At 33.7% G+C, this 24,172-nt stretch overlaps 1 protein-coding gene across 6 annotated transcripts in view; it reads left to right on the top strand.

The window, feature by feature from the left end:
• The window catches only part of SESN3 (sestrin 3), a 68,106-nt gene extending 44,137 nt beyond the window's left edge, over positions 1–23,969 (top strand). For all 6 annotated transcript variants that reach the window (XM_055283337.2, XM_055283335.2, XM_055283338.2 and 3 more), the window contains exons 5-10: positions 4,005–4,241; positions 4,887–5,061; positions 10,656–10,774; positions 11,578–11,768; positions 13,844–13,988; positions 16,150–23,969. In XM_055283337.2, coding sequence (XP_055139312.1) covers positions 4,005–4,241; positions 4,887–5,061; positions 10,656–10,774; positions 11,578–11,768; positions 13,844–13,988; positions 16,150–16,236 — 954 coding nt within the window. In that variant the 3' untranslated portion in view covers positions 16,237–23,969. The remainder of the gene's footprint in view (positions 1–4,004; positions 4,242–4,886; positions 5,062–10,655; positions 10,775–11,577; positions 11,769–13,843; positions 13,989–16,149) is intronic.
• Positions 23,970–24,172: the final 203 nt, after the last annotated feature.

Here is a 24,172-nt window from a genome sequence, read left to right as displayed (position 1 = left end):
TACAAGTTTGTGTCCTTTTAGTAAATTAACTTCTATGGGCCTCAATTCTCCCTTCTACAGAATGAGGGAGCTAGATTAAATGAGTTTTAAACTTTTTTATAGTTCTAACATTTCGTAAGTTTTAAAAATATGTTTTAAAAATCATTTAAAAATGATTTTGCAAATAAAAAAGTGATTTGCCAGCTGGTGTGTGAATGCTTAAATGCCTTTTAAAACTAGAGCTTAGATGAGAAATAGAGTTGTCCTGATTGACTAAGAGCACTTGTATTTCTGAAGGCACTTCCATCAAAGGCCTACAGGGTGAGGTCATTATTCAATATGCTTAGCACTATGCTTGGCACGTGGTAACTATTCAATGGATGGGACCTATCATCTAAATTATCAGTGGAAACCTTTGTTATTTAAAATCTCTGTTCCTAATGCATAGAAATGTCCTTGGTTTTTGGATCTTCTTGTTAGACTACATTTTTGTTATTTGCCCTTTCAACCAAACATAGCGTTTATCAATCTGCATACTCTCAGATTTTGATGATGTATCTGGGAAACTGTGAAGCACGATGCTCTCTTAAGATTTATGTTCTGATTTGATAATATGTTAGCTAGATAGGGGAATTAATCATTGTTTTTAATGTCATGTCTTAATTACTTTGTGCCAGATACTTTGGTGGGTAAAGATAAAGACCCTGCCCATAGATTTGCTTGGAGTCTAGGGGAGAAGAAGAACAGAGTAATGACAATAATCACAGCACAACAGTGTATGAATGTATGAATAAAGAGAATGGGACCAGAAAGTTTATTTTCTGAAAGAGGTAACATTTGAGCTAGGTCTTGAAGAGTAAGTGGGAGTTTTCAAGTAGAGCAGGGCATTTCAAAGAAAGAATAGAGTATTTAATATTATGGTATATTGGAAGAATAGCCAACAGTTTCAGATTATTGAAGTGTAGTGATGTTTATGTAAGGTGGGAACTGGGAAGAATTGAGATCATATTGTATGACCCAGTGAATACTGTATTAAATAATTTGTATTTTATTCTCAGAAAGTTATGGTCTTCAGGGTTATGTTATGGTACTCAGGAGGTACACAAGAAAATTTTCCAAAATATTAACAGAATATTTGTGTATGTGTGTATATTCTTATCTCATTCTTCTAAATTTTTGTATTTGTGTATTTTATGTTTTTATTACAGTACACATATATAAATATTCTTTATAAAATATATTTTATGTGTATAAATTTACAAATAAATATACATAATATCTGGGGTTGGACCATTCCCAATTTTTACATTTGGAAGTATATTTGATCACAAGAGCTTGGAGATCAATATGATAGAGAATCAAGAATCATTAAAGGTTTTTGTGCCAAATTGTAATATGAATATATTAGGTGATTTAGAAGATAAATTACAGATTGTACAGACTGGAAGCAGTAGACCAGTCATAGTACTACACCTGAGAGGTGATTTTTTTTTTTTTAAAGCCATGGGAGATACATAGGAAGGATAAGATTCTAGTAATGATTCTGCATGAGAATAAGTAGGACTTTGGTGACTGGCAGGATGTGAGGATGGAGAAAGTGGGTGGGACAAGAGAGTGATTAAGGTGTCCTTCTTCATGACATGAGCATATACAGGCTGACAGCAACTAAAAATGACATCCACAAAGTGATGTCCACTTACTAAAGGAAATACAGGTCTGTAACTCAAGAAAAAGTGTGAGTTAAAAGTAAAATTGGATAGTTGTTTACAGATAAGCAAAGGTCAGGTTGAAGGAATGAATGGCCCATCCAGGGAGATACTGTACAAGGAAGGAAGATTGTGGATGGAATACAGAAATAGAGAAAGATCTTTCTCAGGGTAGCAAGTGTACTTCCCTCCCAAAATGTGGAATTGTTGAAGTCAAGAGAGATTAACATCAAGAAGGGAGAAAGTAAACAATGTAAATTCTGCAGAGATCAAATAAAATAAGGACTAAAAAGAAATAGTCAAATTTGGCCATTTGAAAGGTCATGTGTAATCTTAGTAAATGTAGCTTCAGGAGTTTGCTTGAAAATGAAACCAGATTGTAATGAATTTTTAAAAGTAGAAATGAATGTGAGGCAAGAAATTAGAGATGGTGAGTGTTGGCTGTCCTTTCAGGTTTAATGATAATCCTGCAAAGATTGGTGAAGGCATTGTAAATTCTAACAATCCTTTTGGAAAGCTCTTTGGCAGTATTATCGAAAGTCATAAAAATATTAATACTCTTTGTTCTAAAAATCCTATTAGGAAATGTTTCTAAAATAAGAACAAAATTATAGTATGAAGATGCTATTTATAGAAGCAAATAAACAAAACAAATTTAGAACATGAATAATGGTATAGGAAAGGAGAAGTAGTTATATACATCTATTGATATACAGGAGAGGCCTTGCTTAAAAATTAATATGGCACTGTGGCCTCATGAAAAATGAACATGTCAAAATGTCAAATTTGAAAGTCAGATATATGTGATATATATCTGAAAATATACATATATGTGGTTATAACTATATAATTGCTTATAAAAAATAAAAGAAAATATGTAAAAGTTAGAGTGGTAGAATTTTTTTCAGTCAATATTGCAACCATTTAGTATATTTTGTGGCTACAAGGTTTGGTACATACAGATGTAAAGCAAGTATATTTTTCTGGTGTATGTTCTTTTATTATTCAATAATGACCCTCTTTATTTACATTATTACAGATGGTAATAATGATGTTTTTGTCTTATGATCACTTTTTAAATTTTATTTTTTAATTAACAAATAATTCTACATATCCATGGGGTACATAGTGATATTTTGATAATATATAATGTACAATGACCAGATTAATTAGGATACCCATCATCTCAAACATTTATTATTTCTTTGTGTTGGGAATGTTCAATATCCTCCTTCTAGCTATTTGAAACTGTATGTTATTGTTAACTATAGTCATCCTACAGTGGTATAGAACACTAGAATTTATTCCTTCTATCTAGCTATAATTTTGTTCTTTAACAGATCTTTTCCTATCTCTCCTGGCCATGGGATGATAGAATTTGACTGATTTTCTTTTCTTTTCCCTGAGCTTTTGGTAATATATTAAATTATATATGGTGTGTAGTTAAATAGTGGGTAGTAAAGCAGAAGAAAGCAGTTTTATTTTTGTTTTGTTTTAGCCATTAAGTAAGCCAAATGAAAGTTTTAGATTTGGAAGGAGGGAGAGGGATGAGATTCCCCCTCACATACACCACACACACACACACACACACACACACACACACACACACACACACACACACACACAGTGAGAGATAGAGAGAAAGGGAGAGAAAATGAACACCGATGGGAAAGAATCCCTGATGGATTAATTGGTGGAATTCACTCTTGGACAAAGTGGAGGAATTACTGTTTTTAATGACTTCATTTGTGATCCATCATTTAGCTGGAGGGTCAGGTAAAATACAGAATATGAAAAAGTGCTTGGAAATTTTTTAAATTCTTCTTCAGATGCGAGGTAGTATTCTACAATTTCTGTCATCTGCTGCAGGGTCTTTCTCCATTAGAAGGTATCTAAAGGATAACTGAAACTTGACTTGCTGAATTGGGGTTTTTCGTGATTTTGTGAGATGAAGTTTCCAATACAAGTTAAAATGAATGGTTTTGTTCGATGATCTTTAAAGTCCTATCTAGCTCGAGTGTTCTTTGATTCTCTAAAAGTATTTCATTAAAATAGCATACTATATAAAAAATGCTTTGGAAGCAGAAGATTTATTGTATAATAAGGGATTTAGAAGACACTACAATGTAATTATATTGTTAAGTATGATAGTTTTAATGGCGCATTGGCCAAAATCATATCTTTAATATGTGAAACACTTTTAAAAGAGAGTTTTAAGTTTTATTACTCTAAGTGGATATATGAAAATTGGTAGATTTTCATTGAAATTGCTTTGTAGCATTCTAGAATTTTTATATTTGCTTTGCTTTCTCATTTCAGAAACTTGTCAAAACTGGAGAAAATAATTGGTCTTTGCCTGAACTGGTACATGCTGTGGTCCTCCTGGCACATTATCATGCTTTGGCAAGCTTTGTTTTTGGTAGTGGTATCAATCCAGAGAGAGATCCAGAAATCTCCAATGGATTCAGGCTGATATCGGTCAACAATTTCTGCGTTTGTGATCTTGCTAATGACAACAACATAGAGAATGCATCTCTTTCAGGCAGCAACTTTGGGGTTAGTTTTCTTAGCTATTTTTCTTTACTGTTTTTGCTTTAAACTTCTAATATTAAAAATATCTAGAGAGAATTTTTCTCCAATTAGATAGGATATTATATACTTAAAATATGTTTGCATAATTTTTATTACTGTAAAAATTTGGTACCTGAAGTTCTGATTTATTTTAAAGAGGCTTTTAAAGCAAATATCATAAAGACTAAACAGTGATGCATTCTAGTGATCATAGGCTTTTAATGTTAGACCCTTTTGACAGTAGATCCCAAAACAATATACTTGTATGTGTAAGATGCTGTAACAACCAATGGAAAACATATCTTATGACAGCAAAAAGTAAAACAATTGTGCTGCCTCATTTTTTAAACTAAACTATAATATTTAATATATACCAAATGCTAGAATTGTAGATTTTATATACACACATATATACTTATAAACTTTTATATTTATAACTGAAAAAAAATCATACTTCTGAAAATGGTGGAATCTGTCATGATTTCCTTTGAAATTGGTGAAAAACTGACTTAAGAACTTCATAACTGTGCCTGTTCCGCCGTACATAGTAAGGTGACATTTGGAGATGGAGATATTTACTGGAACACTTTTAGTATGAATAGCACCCAACATTATCTTATCTGTTTCCAGATTGTGGATTCTCTAAGTGAGCTAGAGGCCTTAATGGAAAGGATGAAAAGACTTCAAGAAGAAAGGGAAGATGAAGAGGCATCTCAGGAAGAAATGAGCACTCGTTTTGAAAAGGAGAAGAAAGAAAGTCTTTTTGTGGTCTCTGGAGATACTTTTCATTCATTTCCTCATTCAGGTGTTTTTTTGCACTTTTTGCCTTTTAGTTGTTCTTAGAACCCTGACAGGGCAACTTCAGTGTTTTCCATATGGATATGTAAAAATGATTCTGCTACCATCTTTCTCTTACTTAGTTCTCCTCTTCTATCTTACCCTCATGCTATTGCTTTCCCTCAGGCTGGTTTATCCTTGAATGTATTTCAGATTGCGTCGAGAGAACTTTCAGCTTTGTAGTTTATACTCTATCCTGGATAAAATGTTATTTAAAGCAGATCAGTTGCTTATAAAGTTAGACAGGCATATTTAATTTATCCTACTTTTGTGATTTTTTTTAAATGATAAGTGAAATATTGTTTCAATAGATAAGATTTTTAAAAAACTGCCTTTTTTGTAGGTGGGGTGTGTGTGGGAAGATTATTCTCACACTGCTGCTTTTCCAGATTAGTTCTAAAATTACACTGCATTTGCATTTACATTTCTTTGGAATTCTATAAAAATATATTATTTAGGTCATTTTCTTAGATTGAATTTGGAGGAATTCATCCTGTGTTAAAAGCTGAGATTCTTTGCTGTAGTCTTGAAAATGGTTTTTCTAATACTCAAAGAGACTGAAATAGGAAGTAAACTTTTCAGTTACAACTAAAAAGATATTGAACACCACATAGTAAATGATATTAAAATAGCATAGACTCAATACAAAGTTTGAACTCTTTAAAAGTAATCTATGTGCATAACATTTTTTTTTTTTTTTTTTTTTTTTTTGAGACAGAGTCTTGCTCTGTCACCCAGGCTGGAGTTCAGTGACGTGATCTTGGCTCACTGCAACCTCCGTCTCCTAGGTTCAAGCGGTTCTCTTGTCTCAGCCTGCTGAGTAGCTGGGATCACACATAACATATTTTTAAAAAATAGAGTTCTGTTGATCTAAAAGAGGCCTTCAAAACTACTGCCTGTCTTAAAACTCATCAGTCTCATAAATTTTGAGAATTGTTTCAGCCGTAACTTGTTAATGTTAAACATAAAACATTGATCAGTAGTTCTCAGTTTTACCAGGAAGAACAAGAACCCTTTTTATCATTTCTCCTGATGATCTTTTTTATGAAAAATTTTATCTACCAAATTGAGTAACCATTTTAATCCTTTCAATTAATTTAATTCATTGAAGATTACTGTCACTAAAATCAGAGCCTCTAGTCAGCAGGAAATTCCAAACAAAGAAACCTAGTATTTGGATTATTGGTTTAATATTCACTCTGCAAACACTTATTGAGTACCCGATAGAGTTTCAGCATGGTGTTAGGTACTAAGGTTTTAAGGTTAAATAAGGCATGATTCCTGCTCTCAGGGCACTCTCATTCTAGTAGCAAAAAAATAATTGAAACTCATAGCAGAATGTGAAAGATAGGAGCCTAGAAGAGGGCACTGAACCCAGTCTTGATAGGCAAAGGGTGTAGGCAGAAGAGGAACCTAGAGGAAGAATGCCTGCAGCCGTTGGCTCTAAGATAAATCTTAACCAGTTGAGTGTGAGGAAGTCAGGTAATGACTGAGGGGCACAGGAGGACATGGTAAACAGCATTCAGGCCCAAGCAAAGGCACGATGGTAAGGAAACAGGATGCTGGGTTCAAGAACAAGTGGTTCTGCGTTATTAGGATGTACATCATGAAAAAGGTAGTGTAAAGAGAAATCTGGCTAGGTAGGTAGAGTCCCTACTGTAAGGATCTTGCTAACCTTAAGAAATATGTAACCTACCATATTTTGGACATTTTGAGTAGAGATGTCTATAAAACAACCAGTCTGGAAATGTCTTGCACAGCACTTCTCAAACTTCAGTGTTCATGAGTCACTTGGGGAATCTTGTTGAGATGCAGAAGTTGAATCAGTCAGTTTAGGGTAGAGCCTGAGAGGCCACATTTCTATCAAGCCTCCAAGTAATGCCAGTGCTGCTAGTATGCAAACCACTCTTGGAATATAAAGGGTAGAAGAGATGGGAAATCAGGAGAGGGCTTTAAGGTCAAGGTAAAATTTTAGAAGTTATCAGCATATAACTGGGAACAGAAATTAAAAGTTTATTATAAAATTCATCCAGAGGGAACAGGTGAGGGTGAAGGAAAATAATGACTCTATGATGAACCTTCTAGGTAAACTAATGTCTAAAAATGTAAACATTTATATTAAAGTTAGTAATATCTGTGTGTTTTCAGAAACTAATTTTAAGGGCTTCATTAAGATCACTAAAGCTTGAAAAATATCAATGTTTTATTTCTCTTAAGTCTTTTGAAATATTAAAAATATACTTTGGATTTCAGTTTCTACCTTCTTGGAACTTTAAGCTGGGACTACAGCCTTCAAAAGTGAATTTTGACTAGCAAGTCTTGGACCTTAGCCAAAAATTATGTTCTAATTTTAATAGAAGAGGCTATTTCAAGGAAATAATGTCAGTATACGTACATATACCCCTCCACATACATATATATTTACATATATACACACATATATATAAATACATATTTCACTCTTAATCATTGCCAGTACCAAATTTGCTGGCTGCACAAAGAAAATATAGAAAAAAGACTCAGTACAATAGCTAATTGAGTCATTTGTGTAGACTTACCATGTTTTAAAATAGAAATAAAAAGGGGTTTTTTTGGTATTAAAAAAGTCTTGGTTTGACCAGCGTTATAAAGTATTCCAGATTCTACGTAAGGATTCTAAGAATAGTTTTTCAAGTCTTTTGAAGAAAAATGTTTAAAGTGTTCTACAGGGGTCATATTCTGTAGCTTGATAACAGGGTTAACTAGCTTTTACTGTTTTTTGTTTTTTCAGTTAGGCATTCCATTACTGCAACAGAATGTTTCCTGTATTATGTCAGTAACTACTTCTTAGGGGCAGAATAATGCAGATAATGAACAAAATACTATTTCTTTTGAGTACAGACTTTGAAATATTTGTTTAGATAGAATTAAAACTAGAGTTTTAGATTTAATTATCAGAATGCTAATTTTAACTTCTTAAGATAAATTTAGGAAAAAAGTATTTGTGGATTCAGGGACCTTTGTACATTTCTTTCTGTGAATAAAAATTGTCTAGGAAACAGGTGTTAATTGACTTCTAAGTTAAAAATTAATGCGTAGAGATTTCTCCTAGGATCACTTCTCTTATTTGGCTGACTACTTCTTTTTACTGTTTATTTTAAAATGTCTAAAAGTCATACAACTTGAAAATGTATATGAGCAAAACAAAAACTAAAGAACCAACTATGTAATAGTCAACTCCAGTATCAATATTTGCCAAATGAAACCACTTGGTTGTGCAGTGTCAAAGGAAAAATCACATCTAGAGAGACACTGTTTTATAGAGTTTAGTTATTACTTACTGTTTTTGGCTTTATTTTACTTTGCAACCCATAAACTTTGCAACCTATAAAACTACCTTTCATAGCAGCCTCAGTGATTGCAACTACATTTTATAATTTTTGCTTCATTTATATTATTATGTAATGAACTGAATTAAGGAAAGCATAAGCTGGTTTGTAAATGTTAAGAGATAATGCATTGAAAATGCCATTTTAAAAGTATTTCCGTTGACCTGAATAGAGTGCTGGAGGACAAGGAGAAAATAAAGTGGTTATGGGATTAGGCTGGGAATAAACCTGAAAATTCTCTTCACAGGACTGAAAAATCACTTAAAAACTTCAGATCAATTTAAGCATTTAATGTTTAGAAGTTTTTCACATCATCTTATACTTAAATTTATCTATACATTGTATTTCTTACTGACACAGTACTGACAATGGTGTTAGTAAGATACAGTTAATTTATTTCTTAAATGGATATTTCTTCCTGTATTAATGAAACAAAAAATAGTAAGTGTGTAGTATAGTACTTGGTATATGGTAAGTACTCAGTAAACACTGTCTCTTTTCTTTATATGTAATGAAGTTTGGTAAGAATTTTAATAAGATTTATCTGAAATTGGGTAACCAGAGCACTTACTCTTTCCTGCCATTATCAAACACCCAGTTAGTCCACAGCAGTGACCTAAAGACAGCCGATAACTTGTGAGAAAAGAATACTTAATGTTAGAATGTTCATGCAATAGCAAAGATTAAAGATAATGAAGTATTACTACCAGGTCTTTCTTTTGGAAGAATTAAAGTAATTACATCTGTTTTTTTAAGTCTCTCAAAAATTTTCAGTTAAGAGTTATAGTTTGTCTTTTATTATGCCATAATACTGTTTTACGATTTATTGTTTATGAAATACGACATTTAATACTAAAATGCTTATAATAAAAATATTGTTCCTTTCAGGGAAATAGCTAGTTTGTTCTTTTATTTTGAGAAATATATGTTCATTTTCTAGACTAGAAGCTAGTAAATGAAGCTTGTTCATTCACTTTCAATGGTTGAAATCAGAAAAAATAGTAAAGACAGACCAACCTAAAATAAAAAGTGAGATAGAATTATTTTGCATAAATTAATATGCATTGGATATTTAAACTTTTTCAGTGGTGAATTGTTAATGTCATCAAGTATGCAGAAATCAGTTTTCTTAAAATATTATCATTGCCTTGCTATCTTCCCGAATGCCACTTTGGTAATATTCTAGTCACAGTCTCGTTAGGACATTGTTTACTCCATATGTTGTGTACTTTTTGTTTTCATATGCATAGAAAAGTGCACATATCTTAGGCATAAAGCTCAGTGAATGTTCACAAACTGAGCCCCCCTACTTAGCTCTCAAGTGTATTAAGATAATGATAACGACATCAAAAACTCTGCTCTCCTCCCCACTGAGTGTCCTTTCTGATCCTTCTCCCTATGTGCTTTTTTGCAAGCTAAAAATAAACTATGTTGAACTAATTTTTACTGTGAATACATCCAGATGAAACACCATGTAATTTTAAAAAGGTTTATCTTAAACTCAGAGTGGTCTTTCACCTTCATCTCTTCTCCTTCCTCTCATCCCACTTCATCCCCTGATGAGATAAAAACAAAACCAAAAAAACGGTTAAGCTGCACTTTGGGAGGCCAAGGTGGGTGGATCACGAGGTCAGGAGTTCGAGACCAGCCTGGCCAATATGGCAAAACCCTGTCTCTATTAAAAATACAAAAAATTAGCTGAGCATGGTGGCACACACCTGCAGTCCCAGCTACTTGGGAGGCTGAGGCAGAAGAATCGCTTGAACCCAGGAGGCAGAGGTTGCAGTGAGCTAAGATCGCACCACTGCACTCCAGCCTGGGCGACAGAGTGAGACTCTGTCTCAAAAAAAAAAAAAAATTGGTTAAGCTTTATACTTACAGGCCTATGCTATCTTCCATTCCTAAATTAGTAAAACTAGCATATTGATCTTTTGCTACTACTGTTTAGGTATTTCAGTTAGTCAAACTAACAGTTAGGAAAAGTAGTTAAATGGTAAGATTGCCAGTACTTGGTAATGAAATTATATTTAAAACTTTAGCAGTAGATATTTTATATAAATTTAAGTCATAGAGTCCATGTTTTCACTTTAGAAATCCATGGAAAAGCTAAAAAGTGGAATAAAATGGAGTTCCGTTTTATTGTCATAACCACGTACAGTATCCTTAACACTAGATTGTTCGTTATTGTCCTTAGATTTTGAGGATGACATGATTATAACATCTGATGTCTCTCGATATATTGAAGACCCTGGTTTTGGGTATGAAGACTTTGCCAGACGAGGAGAAGAGCATTTGCCAACATTCCGAGCTCAGGTATAATATGTCTTTAATTCAGAGAAACTAGAAAATACTGTCATTTTAACCATTAAGTGTTGAAATTTTAAAAATTGGCACTAAAGAATTTTTGATAGAATCTATAAATCTTTGTATTTAACCTAGTTTCAGCCTAATCTAATTGGAGTTCCCAATAGATGGATAATTACTTCAACATTTTTCTCCCTAAGAAGACAAAAGGAAACAGTCTGCTTTATTCATTACTTCTATTATTACGTGGTATTTGCATAATGTTTATACCATTTTTTGGGGTGGGGGGAACAGAGAGGAAAACAAGTGACATCACTTTTTCTTGGAATAAAATCATATACGAGTAGTCATGGGCTTAAGGGCTACTCTAATATTCACCCCTAGGAAATAGCCACAGCAGTGATATGACTCCTAAAGAGAGTATGAGATTGCATTATGACAAACTCCTTCATGGTTATTTTAGATGATCTGCTAACTGTCCATGTCACTGGGTAGGTTTGTACACATAGGAATATTCCAAGATCTCCTGGGGCCCTTCCAGATAAGAGGATAGTGTGTGTAGTACCCAAGTGTAGGAGATGACCAGAGTTCATCACTAACATGGCAAATCCCACACCCCATGAAGAAACATCCAGACACTCTGATCTACTAACTGATGTGAAGGGTTATTGGTAAAGCCTTAGTAAAGCTGAAAACCTAGAACTAAATTAGAAATAGCCTCGCTTACTTGCTTCATTAGTTATATTTAATAAATACATAGAATTTAGATGGAAAATGCCCACTTTGCAATTAAATACATTTTATTCTTTTAGGACTATACCTGGGAAAATCATGGGTTCTCCCTGGTGAACAGACTTTATTCTGATATTGGACATCTTCTTGATGAAAAGTTTCGGATGGTCTACAATCTCACATATAACACTATGGCCACCCATGAGGATGTTGACACAACCATGCTGCGCAGAGCTTTATTTAACTACGTTCACTGTATGTTTGGAATCAGGTATGTTTATTGTAGAGACAGTTTTTTATATTTCCAAGTGAAAATTCAAGCATGAGTCTTATTTTTGTCCTGTTTGGGAGTATATGACTCTGGGAAGAAAATATTACATGTAGACTTCTGATTTTAAAAATTAATTTCATTTTATGGAGAAGCATTTTTCTTTGTTATGAATCTTAACATTGATGCACATATAAATATAGTGGTAAAAATTTACTAAGGAGGGAAAAAAACATCAGTAATGATTGGCGATAGGATAGAATTAGACCAAATTTGAGAATCCTTCCTGGAAGAACAGGTGAGTTTTAAAAAAACAGGTGTAGTGTCCCTTTAGATCACTATAATAAATTCTGGTTTGTTTAGTTAGTTTGGTCTTTTTAAAACTTATTTTTTAAGGAATGGTAATTACGGTATAAACAAAACTATACTAGGTTGTGCCTTCATAAGCTTACGTAAGGTCAGATAACACTGAAATTAAATATATCAGCCAATACAAATTAATGACCTCTAAATTTAGAAAATTAGCATTGAGAGGACAGTAAGTACATGAGATTGAATAGTCTAATCAAGATAGCACTTTTTGGAGAATGTGCCTTTTTGAGTTGTGGTTTTGAGGCTTTTATGGAAATAGATTAGCAGACAGAAAAAGTTTCCAGTTACAAATTATTCAACTTGACTATATAGATATATATCAGAAAGACCTTATGATAATTAGAATTTAATCTGTTAAGCAAAGTATTTCCTATAATTTTAGCTAAAGAACCCCAAAATTTACTGATAAATCGACTAATAACACAATATTCCATGTAATAGATTATGGTTGTATGTAATAACTGAGCTATTTGTCCATTTACCATGCTAGACAATGTTATCAAAGAATCAATACATTTTAAAACACATATATATCATATCTACCTACCTAAGAAAAATAAACACTAATAAAACTCAATTTAAATGCAATAAATATGTATTGGATACAAGGCAACAAATGTAGTGAATACATCTGTTGGATGCTACAAAATAAAGCTTACATAAATGCATCAAGATACTCTTTTTATTAAACTAAGCATTATGTGGGTTAAAAATTAACTGAAAATATAACAGAGAAATTCCACAAGCTCCCAATACCACATTTACCTACCTGCCTGCATCTGTGCCCATTTACCCTGCTGTCATTACTGTCTGTGTTCCTATACACTTATGCACAAAATCCCATTTCTCATTTTCTAAAGATCTCAGTTCTAGCAATGCTCCCTTCTGTCTCCAGCATAATCAGCTTTACTCCCTTTTTGGATCTTTCCCATCAGCACTGAAACACACTTAATTTCTCCCATCTTTAAAGAAAATTTCAGTTTCACCTTTCATTTCCGTCTGGCTACTGCTTCATTTTCTGCTTTCGTGCGAAGCAAATCTCTGACAAAATTGTGTATATTTACTGTCACTATTTTCTTATCTCCCATTCTCTCTTGAACCTATTCACAGTATCAGGCTTTTGTCCGTATCAACCAACAAAACTGCTCTTACCGAGGTTGCTAGTGACCTCCGTATAGCTACTTCCAGTGGTCAGTTCCCAGTTATCTTATTTGACTATTTGGCAGCATGGGACTCAGTGGTTACTTGCTCTTCCCTGAAACACTTGACTCCTACCTCAAGTCCTTTACACTTGCTTCTTTACCACCATCTGGCATTTGTTCAAATATCAAGGCTTTCAGAGAAGCCTTCCTGCCCACCCTATTTAAAATAACAACTCCTCTCCTCCCAGACCAAGTTCCATTTCCTCTCCATGGCAGTTATCACCATCTGACTACAATGTGTTTATCTTTTTAATTTTTTTTCCTTTTTTCTTCAACAAAATTTAAGCTCCATGAGACCAAGGATTTTTGTCTATTTTGTTCACTAGTATATCACTACTACTGAGTACTCATGGCACGTAATGGGTACTCAGTAAACATTTGTTGATTCAATTAATTAACGAGCTTTTAGTATTTAATTACTAGACAATAAATGTCCTTAGTATAACTTTGGAAATTAAATATTTTGATTTTGTCATTATAAAGCTATTGTTGTATTGCTCGTAGGTATGATGACTATGATTATGGAGAAGTTAATCAATTACTTGAAAGAAGCCTGAAGGTTTACATTAAGACAGTGACCTGCTATCCTGAGAGAACTACAAAACGCATGTATGATAGTTACTGGCGGCAGTTCAAACACTCAGAAAAGGTAAGTGTTTCGGTATTAAGCATTATACCATAGACAGTTCTTCAGTACAAGAAGTAACGGTTATGAAAAATGACACATGAAAGTATTAATAAATTATTGCCATTGACATGGAAGGGGCATCGTCTAGCTATCTGGGGTTTTTTTTGTTTGTTTGTTTGTTTGTTTGCCAGGCTGGAGTGCAGTGGCGTGATCTCGGCTCACTGCAACCTCCACTTCCTAGGTTCAAGTGATTCTTCTGCCTCACCCTCCCGAGTAGCTGAGATTACAGATGCCCACCACCACGCCTGGCTAATTTTTGTATTTTTAGTAGAGGTGGGGTTTCACCATGTTAGACTGGTCTCAAACTCCTGACCTCAGGTGATCTGCCCACCTCGGCCTCCCAAAGTGCTGGGATTACAGGTGGGAGCCACTGTGCCCAGCAGAAACCGTTGTCTTAATAGGTTAACTCTAGTGGTTAAAGAATCTCAAAATGGATGTGCCTTCTGGGCCAAAATACAATTACACCTAACAAAACATTTCAGTATGTCTGATTTTTATTAATAGTTAGAACTGTAGACAGTTTTCCAAATGTGCTTTGAAGTTATCAATACTTAGATCTAGTATTTCTAAGGCTTATGATAAACTTTTATACACTATATTGAAAAAATCATATAACCAAAATTGGGTTACTATTCAGTAAATCTGAATTAAAAAAATATTTTAAAAACCTAGATAGTGGCTGGGTGCAGTGGCTCCCTCCTGTAATCCTAGCACTTTGGGAGGCCGAGGTGGGGGTATCACCTGAGGTCAGGAGTTCAAAACCAGCCAGGCCAAAATATAGTGAAACCCCATTTCTACTAAAAAATACAAAAATTAGCTGGGCATGGTTGCACATGCCTGTAGTCCCACCTACTTGGGAATCTGAGGCAGGAGAATCGCTTGAACCCAGGAGGCGGAGGTTGCAGTGAGCTGAGATCACTCCACTGCAGTCCAGCCTGGGCAACAGAGCAAGACTCCATTTCTCAAAAAAAAAAAAAAAGACAATAGATTTTTACCCAAAGTTGGTAATTTAGTGTTTTGACAATATAATTCAGGACCTTTGAGCCAAATATACTGTTACATAAAAATATTTATTTGAAAGAAATATATAGGAAACATTAAGTTAGAAAACCTAATAAATGTTAAGGATCTTTATCAACATCATAGTATAAGAGCTGGCCTTAAGTCCTAGGACTTTTAACCTTTGAGTTCAAGAATCTCCTTTATACAACAGTTTCAAAGCTTGAGAGTAAGAAAATCTTTTTAGGAAACATTCACTAATAAACTGTATGATCTTAGCAGAGAATGTTATGGCTTCAGTATCTAACAGATTTTTTGAAGTCTTAGAGCCACTCACATCAAATAAATACCCATTTTACACCCAGCATTTCCCCTTGATGGGTCTTTATCCCATATTTATATGTTTGCTCTAGATTTTCTTCCCTTTCTAGATTGTATCTAGAAATTCTCTTTACTCTTCAGGAGAATATATCCAACCACATATCCAACTGGTATAAATATATCAAAAGAATATAATATTAAAACATATTTTTGTAGTAAATTTTGAAAACTTATCGATACCCATTTTAACTTATCAGCTGAGATGTAACCCCAAAAGAAATGTTCTTCACAGTTTTATCCGAAAGACTCTAGGGAAGTTATGTATGTCTAACAAGTATCAAACATAATCAGAAACTTTAAACATTGGATTTTCACTTTAGTATCTTTTAAGTAAATACTGGGAAAAATTTTTTAAAGCTTTTCACAGGATAAGCATAAACTGTTAAAAAAAAATGAGGGCTGATTCTTAGCCATGTAAAATTTTATAACTAGAAAGAAATATAATTTGTAGGAAAATTATAATTTATAAAAATTAGTTTTATTTTATAACCCAACAGATTGACTTTACAAAAATAACAACTTTAATAAAGTTATCAGAATTTTTTAGATTTTATGGGTTATTTTTACTGTTCGCAGAGCCATTAGACACAGGTTTGAGTGTTGCATCATGAACATGGATAAATATGCCTAGGTGTGTGTGTGTATATCGCTTATATACACATAAAAAAACCTTTGCGAATGTCTAATAAGATTTTTTAGGTGTTTGTAATGGTTACTAAACTGATAACATTTTCACTTCTAGGTTCATGTCAATCTACTTTTAATGGAAGCACGAATGCAAGCTGAACTTCTTTATGCTCTTCGTGCCATAACTCGGCATTTGACCTGACGTATCACCCAAGGAAAATGTCATACATGTGTAAAGACCTTTCACATAAGATAAACATCGAAGCTATTTGTGATATAGCATCAAAAATTATTCAGTTCTCTAGTGTCAAAGTTTAGCCGTTTGTTTTTTGTTTTTGTTTTTGTTTTTTGCGGCTGTAATGTGCAATGATGTGTTTTATTTTCCTTGATGCTTAACATTACTAACAATTGCAAAAATAATACTGAGGAGCACTACTTTGCATTGTTTATAGTTGGAGTTTTAGATACTGATCATAAATCATGAATCTGGCTTATTAATGCTTAACTTAAGTGCTTTTGGGTTGTGTGTATGTGTATTTTTTCTCCCCCCCACCCTGCCCTTTTTTTTTTTTAAGAATAAGGACAAGTGCTTACAATCTGCTCAAGCAATTGTTTTTCAGATATTGGAATTCAGCAAAGAGTGACCTTTCTGGCCATTCTAAAATTTTAATGTTGTGTCCTAAATCTGGTGGAGGAAAAAAGCATGCGTTGTTGAACCAAGCTGCTCACTGGACACATATTTGTGTCCCCAGGAGATTATTTGTCAGGCACTGTTTTTTGTTTGTTTGTTCATTTATTGTTGTTTTACTGCTATTGGCGATAACATGAAATGTGATACAGCTATTGCCCATAATTTAATGTGAAATTAATCATGATGAATTCTATAGCATGCTACTGAAATGCCAAATTCAGCTATTTTCTTTCTCTTCTAAAACGGAAGTTTCAGTTTTCCATATCAGATGTATATATTATAAGTGGAATTATACACAATCCTATCACTGACAGTAATCCACAGTCACCTTAAATAATCAGTGCTCACAGTGCTGCTTACAGTTCATTTAGTTGGCACATATAAACCTGTACCCACACAAGACTGACCAAAAATTTTCTTTGCACATTTTTCCTTTCTCATAGTTTTTTTCTATATTTCGTTAAGCAAAGGAAGGTTAATATGCCTTTTTCCTGTTAGGCTTTTAGAAATTATTTTCCATGACTTTTGTTCTTATAATAGGTTAGACAGTATATTATTCAAAGGTAAAAATTGTGTTTCTATGCATTAATGTGATTGAACTACAAAAACAGAGTGCAATATGTTCAAAAAATACTCAACTAAACTTTCCCCCTGTCATATCACTGCAAAAGTGTCCTTTTAAACAGAGCCATAAAGAAATTTTTTTCAAATTTCTTTATTGCACAGGCTTTTTTCAGTTTTACCTTACTGGGATTGAACAATGTTCCTTTCATAATGCCAAAGCATTCCCTTCCCCAGAAAAATCTCCTTGGACAACTGGTTTAAAAAAGTTATTAAGTCATAGGGGAGGAATAAGCGGCCAAAAAGTCACATTTTTGCATTGGTTTACGTTGCTTGATTAGACTATCTTCAGAGAGCACAACATTATGTGTTTATAGCTTTAATTTGTATTATGTCAACGAACCAGTGAAGTGCCTAAAGAGATGCTTACAACTATCCAGTAGGACACAACTGCACTGCTTTTTAAACACTTTTTGGTTAGTTAAGGGTGACTTGAATTGTACACATACATGCTAATTTTTGAAAACATATCCATTTTTCATAGTAAATAATATAGATAAAATTTTCTGTTAGAGTTCCCGCAAATACTTCATTTTAGACTTACTTGTGATATAAAATTTAACTTTTCTTTCGTGAAAGAATCGTGAACTAGTGTTTCATTAAATCATTTTCCTCTTCCATTTATCATCCTCTTCTGGTACAATATATTGGGTTGCTTTCTTTTAGATTTTGTTCCAGATAGGAAAACAACTATGACTGTATACTTATTAACATAAGGTAGTTCTGCATTTTTGGATTCCAGGATCCTGTTTGAAATCTTCCATGTGAGGAAAAAATTACTAATATTTTTAAAGACAGGGTGGTTTATTTAAAGAGATTATTCAGAGAACTTGTGCCATATCTCGTCTGTTTTATTGCATATGCCATATGTTAACTTTCATTCAATATTACATTATGTAGATATGTAATAAAAGAAAATATTTAGGAGAATGGCAAAACACAAATGGCAACATAGATGTCCATTTGACTTACCTAACTTCACAACTTTCAAGTTGAGGATGTCATTTATTCTTGAATTTGTTTTTTTTTACTAGATGCTTTCAATTAATAGCCCTATATTTTTGTGCAGGTGAACTGTATAACAGGATAAAAAATGATTTGTATGTATTGAAAAGGAGGAGAAATTCTCACAGAACACCATATGAGCTTTAGACCAAAAGGGGAAACAAGGTTTAAGTAACTAAAATGGCCACTTAGTTTTTGTTTATTTTTTTCCCTGGAAATGTAAGTAGTTGGAGTTTAGGCTATGGAAATATTAGTGCCTTTAATAGATCTCTTTCCTTGCAAAGTTTCTTTTTAGCTCAGCATTGATCTATCTTATCAATAGTCAGGAAAATAAGTTGACTTGGAACTATAAACAAAAACAAAACCATATATTTATGAACCTCAGTGAACCAGCCTAGAAAAATTGACTTCTGCAGGTGCTAAAGCACCTACTAATACGCAGCATGCACAGCATTTCAGGTTGTGAATACCATTTTACAACGAGTTTGCTGTTAACTTCTTTATCCAATGCAAACTTGAAATTCTGATGCGGTTTTCCAGGGTGATATTTTTTCAGAGTATTGAATTTACTATTTAGTAATTTATAGTATAGCTTTTTATATTAAAATGTGATATTTTTAAAAGAGATATCTGGTTCAATTGGTATAGTGATGTGATTATGCAATATGCTGATCTACACCTTGCGCTCACATTGTGCCAAACTTAAATGTGCAAGTGTACGTGAGAAAAGCACATGTGAATGTGAATTCTTTAATTCTTTGCTTATTATGTTAAAATTAGTCTTCATAGTCCACTGATGTGTATGCTTGAATAATGTCTATTTACTTTGGAATTTCAAGATTTCCAGCTTCAATGGTAATTTATAATTTCTCAGATCACCTTAAGAAATATTGAGATACTCTCCCACCTGAAAATAATCTGTTCTTTAACCCACCTGACTATGGGAGTAGCCAGGCAGGTGCCTCACTGGCTTCTTCAGACAAGGCTTCCTCAGGTGGATATATGACTATTAGGGGAAAAGAGGCTTTTGAGACAGCTTATTACCTCCTTCACCTTTTTGAACTAAGTACATTGTCTCAGTCCCCGTATGAATTTGTCCCATTTGGGGTATTTTTAAAATAAAAGATGGCTAACATGGAATCTGGGGCATAGCCTTGGCCTTTAATTATGGTTGTAAGCCCAAATAATGGCAGAGAAACACAGGGCTGTTTTTATAACAGAAAACTCAATATAAGTTTTATATAAGAATCCTATAAAATTTGAACCAGAGCTCCTATTTAATTGTTACAATGTCTCCTAAAGATTTTAAATGCTTCTAAAAGCTAATTATTATTCCAGAGCAACTTTTTCCTTTTCCGCCCTTATAAAGTTTTTTTAATCCAAAATCTTAGATTTCTATGCCACAGCAAAATAAAATGATCAACAAACAATTAAAGATCTGTACTTAAAATAGTTCACCATTTTTAGTGGAGGGAGGGTGCAGGCCTATATGATGGTAAGATTCTGTTGAACTCTAAGGACAATTCCTCATGGAAAAAATAAATTTCAGTGCATGTTATAAAAATGATTTGCACTGTGTTAGCAAAATAAGGTGTTTTAGGTTGTATTTTAAAGACAATTCTAAATCATTTCTCTGGAAAGCAAGACCTTAAATTCTTCTCTTTAATAGGACTGCTTTTATGCAAAGAGATGGTCTTACATGGAGTAAACAGTACATAACAATAATGTTATGTAAATAGTATATCACAGTTGCTTAGCAGCACAATTCAACAGCAGACTGAAAGTCGTGGCTCCTCTGCTCAGATTGAGTTTTAAGTTACCTAATTTATGTAATCAGAACCTATTCTAGGTGGCCGTCAACATAAACTGTGTTTCCCTATTATATCCCTCTGGAGACTGAGAATCAAATTAAATAGTCTTTCTTCAAAGCAGTACTGTAACATGAATGTATTTATCTCAGTCAACAGAACTTATATGCGCACTGTATGTGGAGCTTATTTCAGTGCTAATTTGACTTAGTTAACAGACCTAGAATCTGCCCAGGTGAGACCTAGAACAAAAATAGCTGGGGTGAAATGGATAAGAGAGGTAGAGGTATATGTCAAGGCAGAGCCCTATGAGGAAGGAAGAAGAGTTTTCAAAGAATATGAGGAACATAGTGCTGAGAGTGTGGCTGCCTTCAGCATCCTACACCTAATCTAAAGAAAATATTTCCCATGTGGGAGGTCCTGTCTGCATTCAGTCCACCCTTTCCTGCCTGCTGCTTCTTCCTCCAAGTGCCTCAACCTCTACATGCTCACTCTCCTCCCCTTCCCTCAGCCCATCTTGGTCTAAGCAGCTTTCACAATCCAAACCAAACATCACCAGCCACCCGCTGATAAGTCACCAGCATTTACTTTCCTGAGTTACTTTTTCTCCATTCATTGAGACTATGGATTCATCCCAACTCCTTCTAAATCCCTCAACCATCCAGCTATATTTTGGCTAACCTTTGCCCTAGACACTCTACCAGATGTTATGCAGTATCAAGTGTAAATTGTGTCACCCTGTTCTGTTCTACCCTTTTCCTAGCTGCCGAAATATCTTGCTCTCCTCTACCTCATCCCCAAAGAGCCTATAAATTCAGAGTATCCAACCTTTTCATGGATTCACTCACTGTTGTTCAGTAATACAACTTCCATATTTTAAATAAATCATAAAAGATTTTTGCCTTCTATCAAAGTAGGAAACTTTATATTTATACATGATACAGAAATTGAACTATTTCTATCGTTCAGAATTTAGCATATAACAGGATTTTAAAGTGATTGAATTGCCATCCTAACTTGGATTTGTATTAGGTTATGAATACTGTTGTTAGTCCAAGCTATTTGAATATAAAGTTAAAATTCTCCAGCAATCCAGAATGACTTGTAACCCTTCAGTGGAATGGGACATTTGTGGCATGCAAATAGGGTGGTGTTCCAGGCATTTGTTTTATTGGTGGTGTTTGGGCCTTGAAACACATTTCTAATAGAATGACATATGGCAAAGGGTATTTAGATGGTCCCATGGGATCACAGAAGCCCATTTGATTTATAATATAGATAACACAAAATTGGGTACATAAGGGTTTAACCAGGCTTTCCTGGGTTAGACTAAGCCTCTAACCTCTGTTCCTATCCTGTTCTTACGGGAGGAAAAAAAATGTTCCATGGGATGAAAGGAAAATGCATTGACTTTGTAGTCTTTATTCTCCTAGCCGCACTTTGGGTATATCCAGAAGGAAGAGGAAATGCAAAGAGGAAGAAGATGTAATAGTTCTTCCTCTCCAGCTAGGTGCACTTGAGGTTGTTCATAAATGTAAAATTATGTCAGGTTTCTAACATGGGACACTGCACACAGTTGTCTGACCTGATGAACCATCCCATTTGAAAGTATAGATTATTATTTCTTGTAGTATTTGGATGTTTTCCATCCCATTCATGAACAATTCAACCTGATAGTAGTATCCAATAAATGCCTTTCAGGGCTCAGGAATGAATTGATGTCCTAGTTAAGAAATGAGACTTAATAATGGAGACTGAATGAGGCAGTTTGTATTAAATTATATGCCATGAAGTATTCATTTTAGCTTTAACCTAATTATGACTGTACCACCATGAAGTACAGAATGAAAAATATATTTATATATATATATATATGGGGGAAACAGAGAATGAATATCTGATTCTTTTGAATGCTTGTGGAAATCTTTGAAATAGTGCAGGGCATACCACAAAATAGCCTTTAGAACAAATACCCAATTTTACAGTTCGTAGGACAACATCAAACATTGGTAAGTCTAAATAAGATGAATAGAATTTTTGTTATGTAAATTTTGCTAGAACAGTCTATTTTCTTGCACCCCTCAAGTTAACCTCTTAAAAAAAATGAATGTATAATTTCTACCGAAAGAATATCAGAGAGAATCTCTCTGGTCTATAGTGTTAAAATATTGTTCACAAATCCTGATTAGTTAAGTGCATACATTATGAAACTTACAGAGTAAAACTTATTATACATCTCTTTCTTAAATTAATATCTTTACACATTTTCAACTGGCTCCCCAAGTCTGATAAGGAAGGATTAAAAGGTAGAAAAAAGAAATGTATTAGTTGGGTGGCCAAGGAGTTTCCTTTGTAATGTTGAGAGACTTCTGCTTTCTGAATTTCGCTGGTTCTGTAAGGTAAAAGAGTTAAATGGTACCCTTGTTCACCAAGGAAAGTGATCCAAACTATATATCTAGTGCAGATATTTCCTTTGCATTATTTAGTCTTCTCTGGAGAGAAAATACAGTTTCCCCTTCTTCTTTCTCTTCACATTTACTCTTTTCAACCCAAAATAAGAGACATAGAAAGCAAACCACAGCCAGTTTGGCATCTTCTCAGTGCTACTAGTATAGGCACATACACATACACAGTCTCAGCAAGGTTATAAAGAACCCTGTCAGGTCCACTTGGAACATGGCCTTGCTACTAGGATTAGCTCCATTAAGCCTGAAAATAACTTTCCTGGTCATGGAAGAACTGGATGCATCTTTTAACTTATGAAATAGAAGTTGAACTTGAAAACTCTTTTTAAAAAATCCTGGTTTTGCAGGACAGCTACATAATGAATGTATATATTAAGACTGTAGCTGAATTGCACATGAAATCAGATTGCCAACTTCTTGACTTTCAACTTTAGACATTTATCCATAAGTTGTGAGCGATATATGTAGCATGCTGTGAAACGTCTATTATAGTTCTTTAATTCATCAGTATTAATACAGAATTATCTTTTGCGTTTCTTGGTACTTTTTATTCAATGTAATCAGAAGCTGTGATGTTTTGCCTTTGTAGTCCTGTGCTTTGTTACTGTAATTTTTTTTTTTTTTTACGAAGCACGTGACTGGACTAATGTAAGGCAGATGACGTGATCTTTAAGACTGCTATATATATCAGTCTCTTACTCTATAAGGTTTTAAATTAGAATAAGCTTTTATCAAATAGATAATTGATGCAATTTAGGATTCACGCAAGTTTCAGTGTCAAATGGCGGTCTTATAGTTTCAATTCTGAAAATAGCAAACTTAATAAACAGCCACTTTAAACTTGTTCTGGCAAACCAGACCCTGCTGTAGATATAGTCTAAGGTAGTTAACCATATAAGCCTTTTCAACTCTTAATGCCCTCCACATGAATCAGCAGTTAAGAAGGTTCTAGAATCCATGAAAGCTTTTGTATGTATTACTAGGTTTTGTTTTTCTTATGTTGCTGATTTTACAGTTCTGACTAAAGCTGACCTAAATGGATCAGTTTATGTGTAATCTAGTGCTTTAATGACTCTTTTTTTTTTTTGGAGGGAGGGTAACATTATTTGGACAGATGCAGAAGAAACTGTTAGTGAGTCAAGACAAACACATTTGAAATAAAGGAACTGTGTATTAACATGTTAACAATTCATAACTGCACTTTTTATGACATTTTGAAAATATTTATAGGTACAGAACAATGGGTTTTGTTAAACTGTATCACATTTATACTTGCAGAAATTTATTTCATTGTTATTAGTAGGAATTTTATTGGTTCAATAAAATTGGCAAAACTGAACACCAATCATTTGCCTACTTTGTTTATATTGGAGTAGCATTCTTGCTTGGTTTATTTCTGCTTGATTATTAAGACATGCATTCTTAAAGATATCAGAATTATAGGAGTCATTATTTTCACTATTTTTTTTCCTGACCCAGTTTCCTGGTGATATTTCTTATCACTCAATATTCTGTTGGTGGAATATTGCAATAGTGTAAGTCGTGCAA

This window comes from Symphalangus syndactylus, chromosome 6, assembly GCF_028878055.3.
Source record: "Symphalangus syndactylus isolate Jambi chromosome 6, NHGRI_mSymSyn1-v2.1_pri, whole genome shotgun sequence".
In the NCBI taxonomy this organism is placed as follows: domain Eukaryota; kingdom Metazoa; phylum Chordata; class Mammalia; order Primates; family Hylobatidae; genus Symphalangus; species Symphalangus syndactylus.
This window is presented reverse-complemented; position numbering and strand designations above follow the sequence as displayed.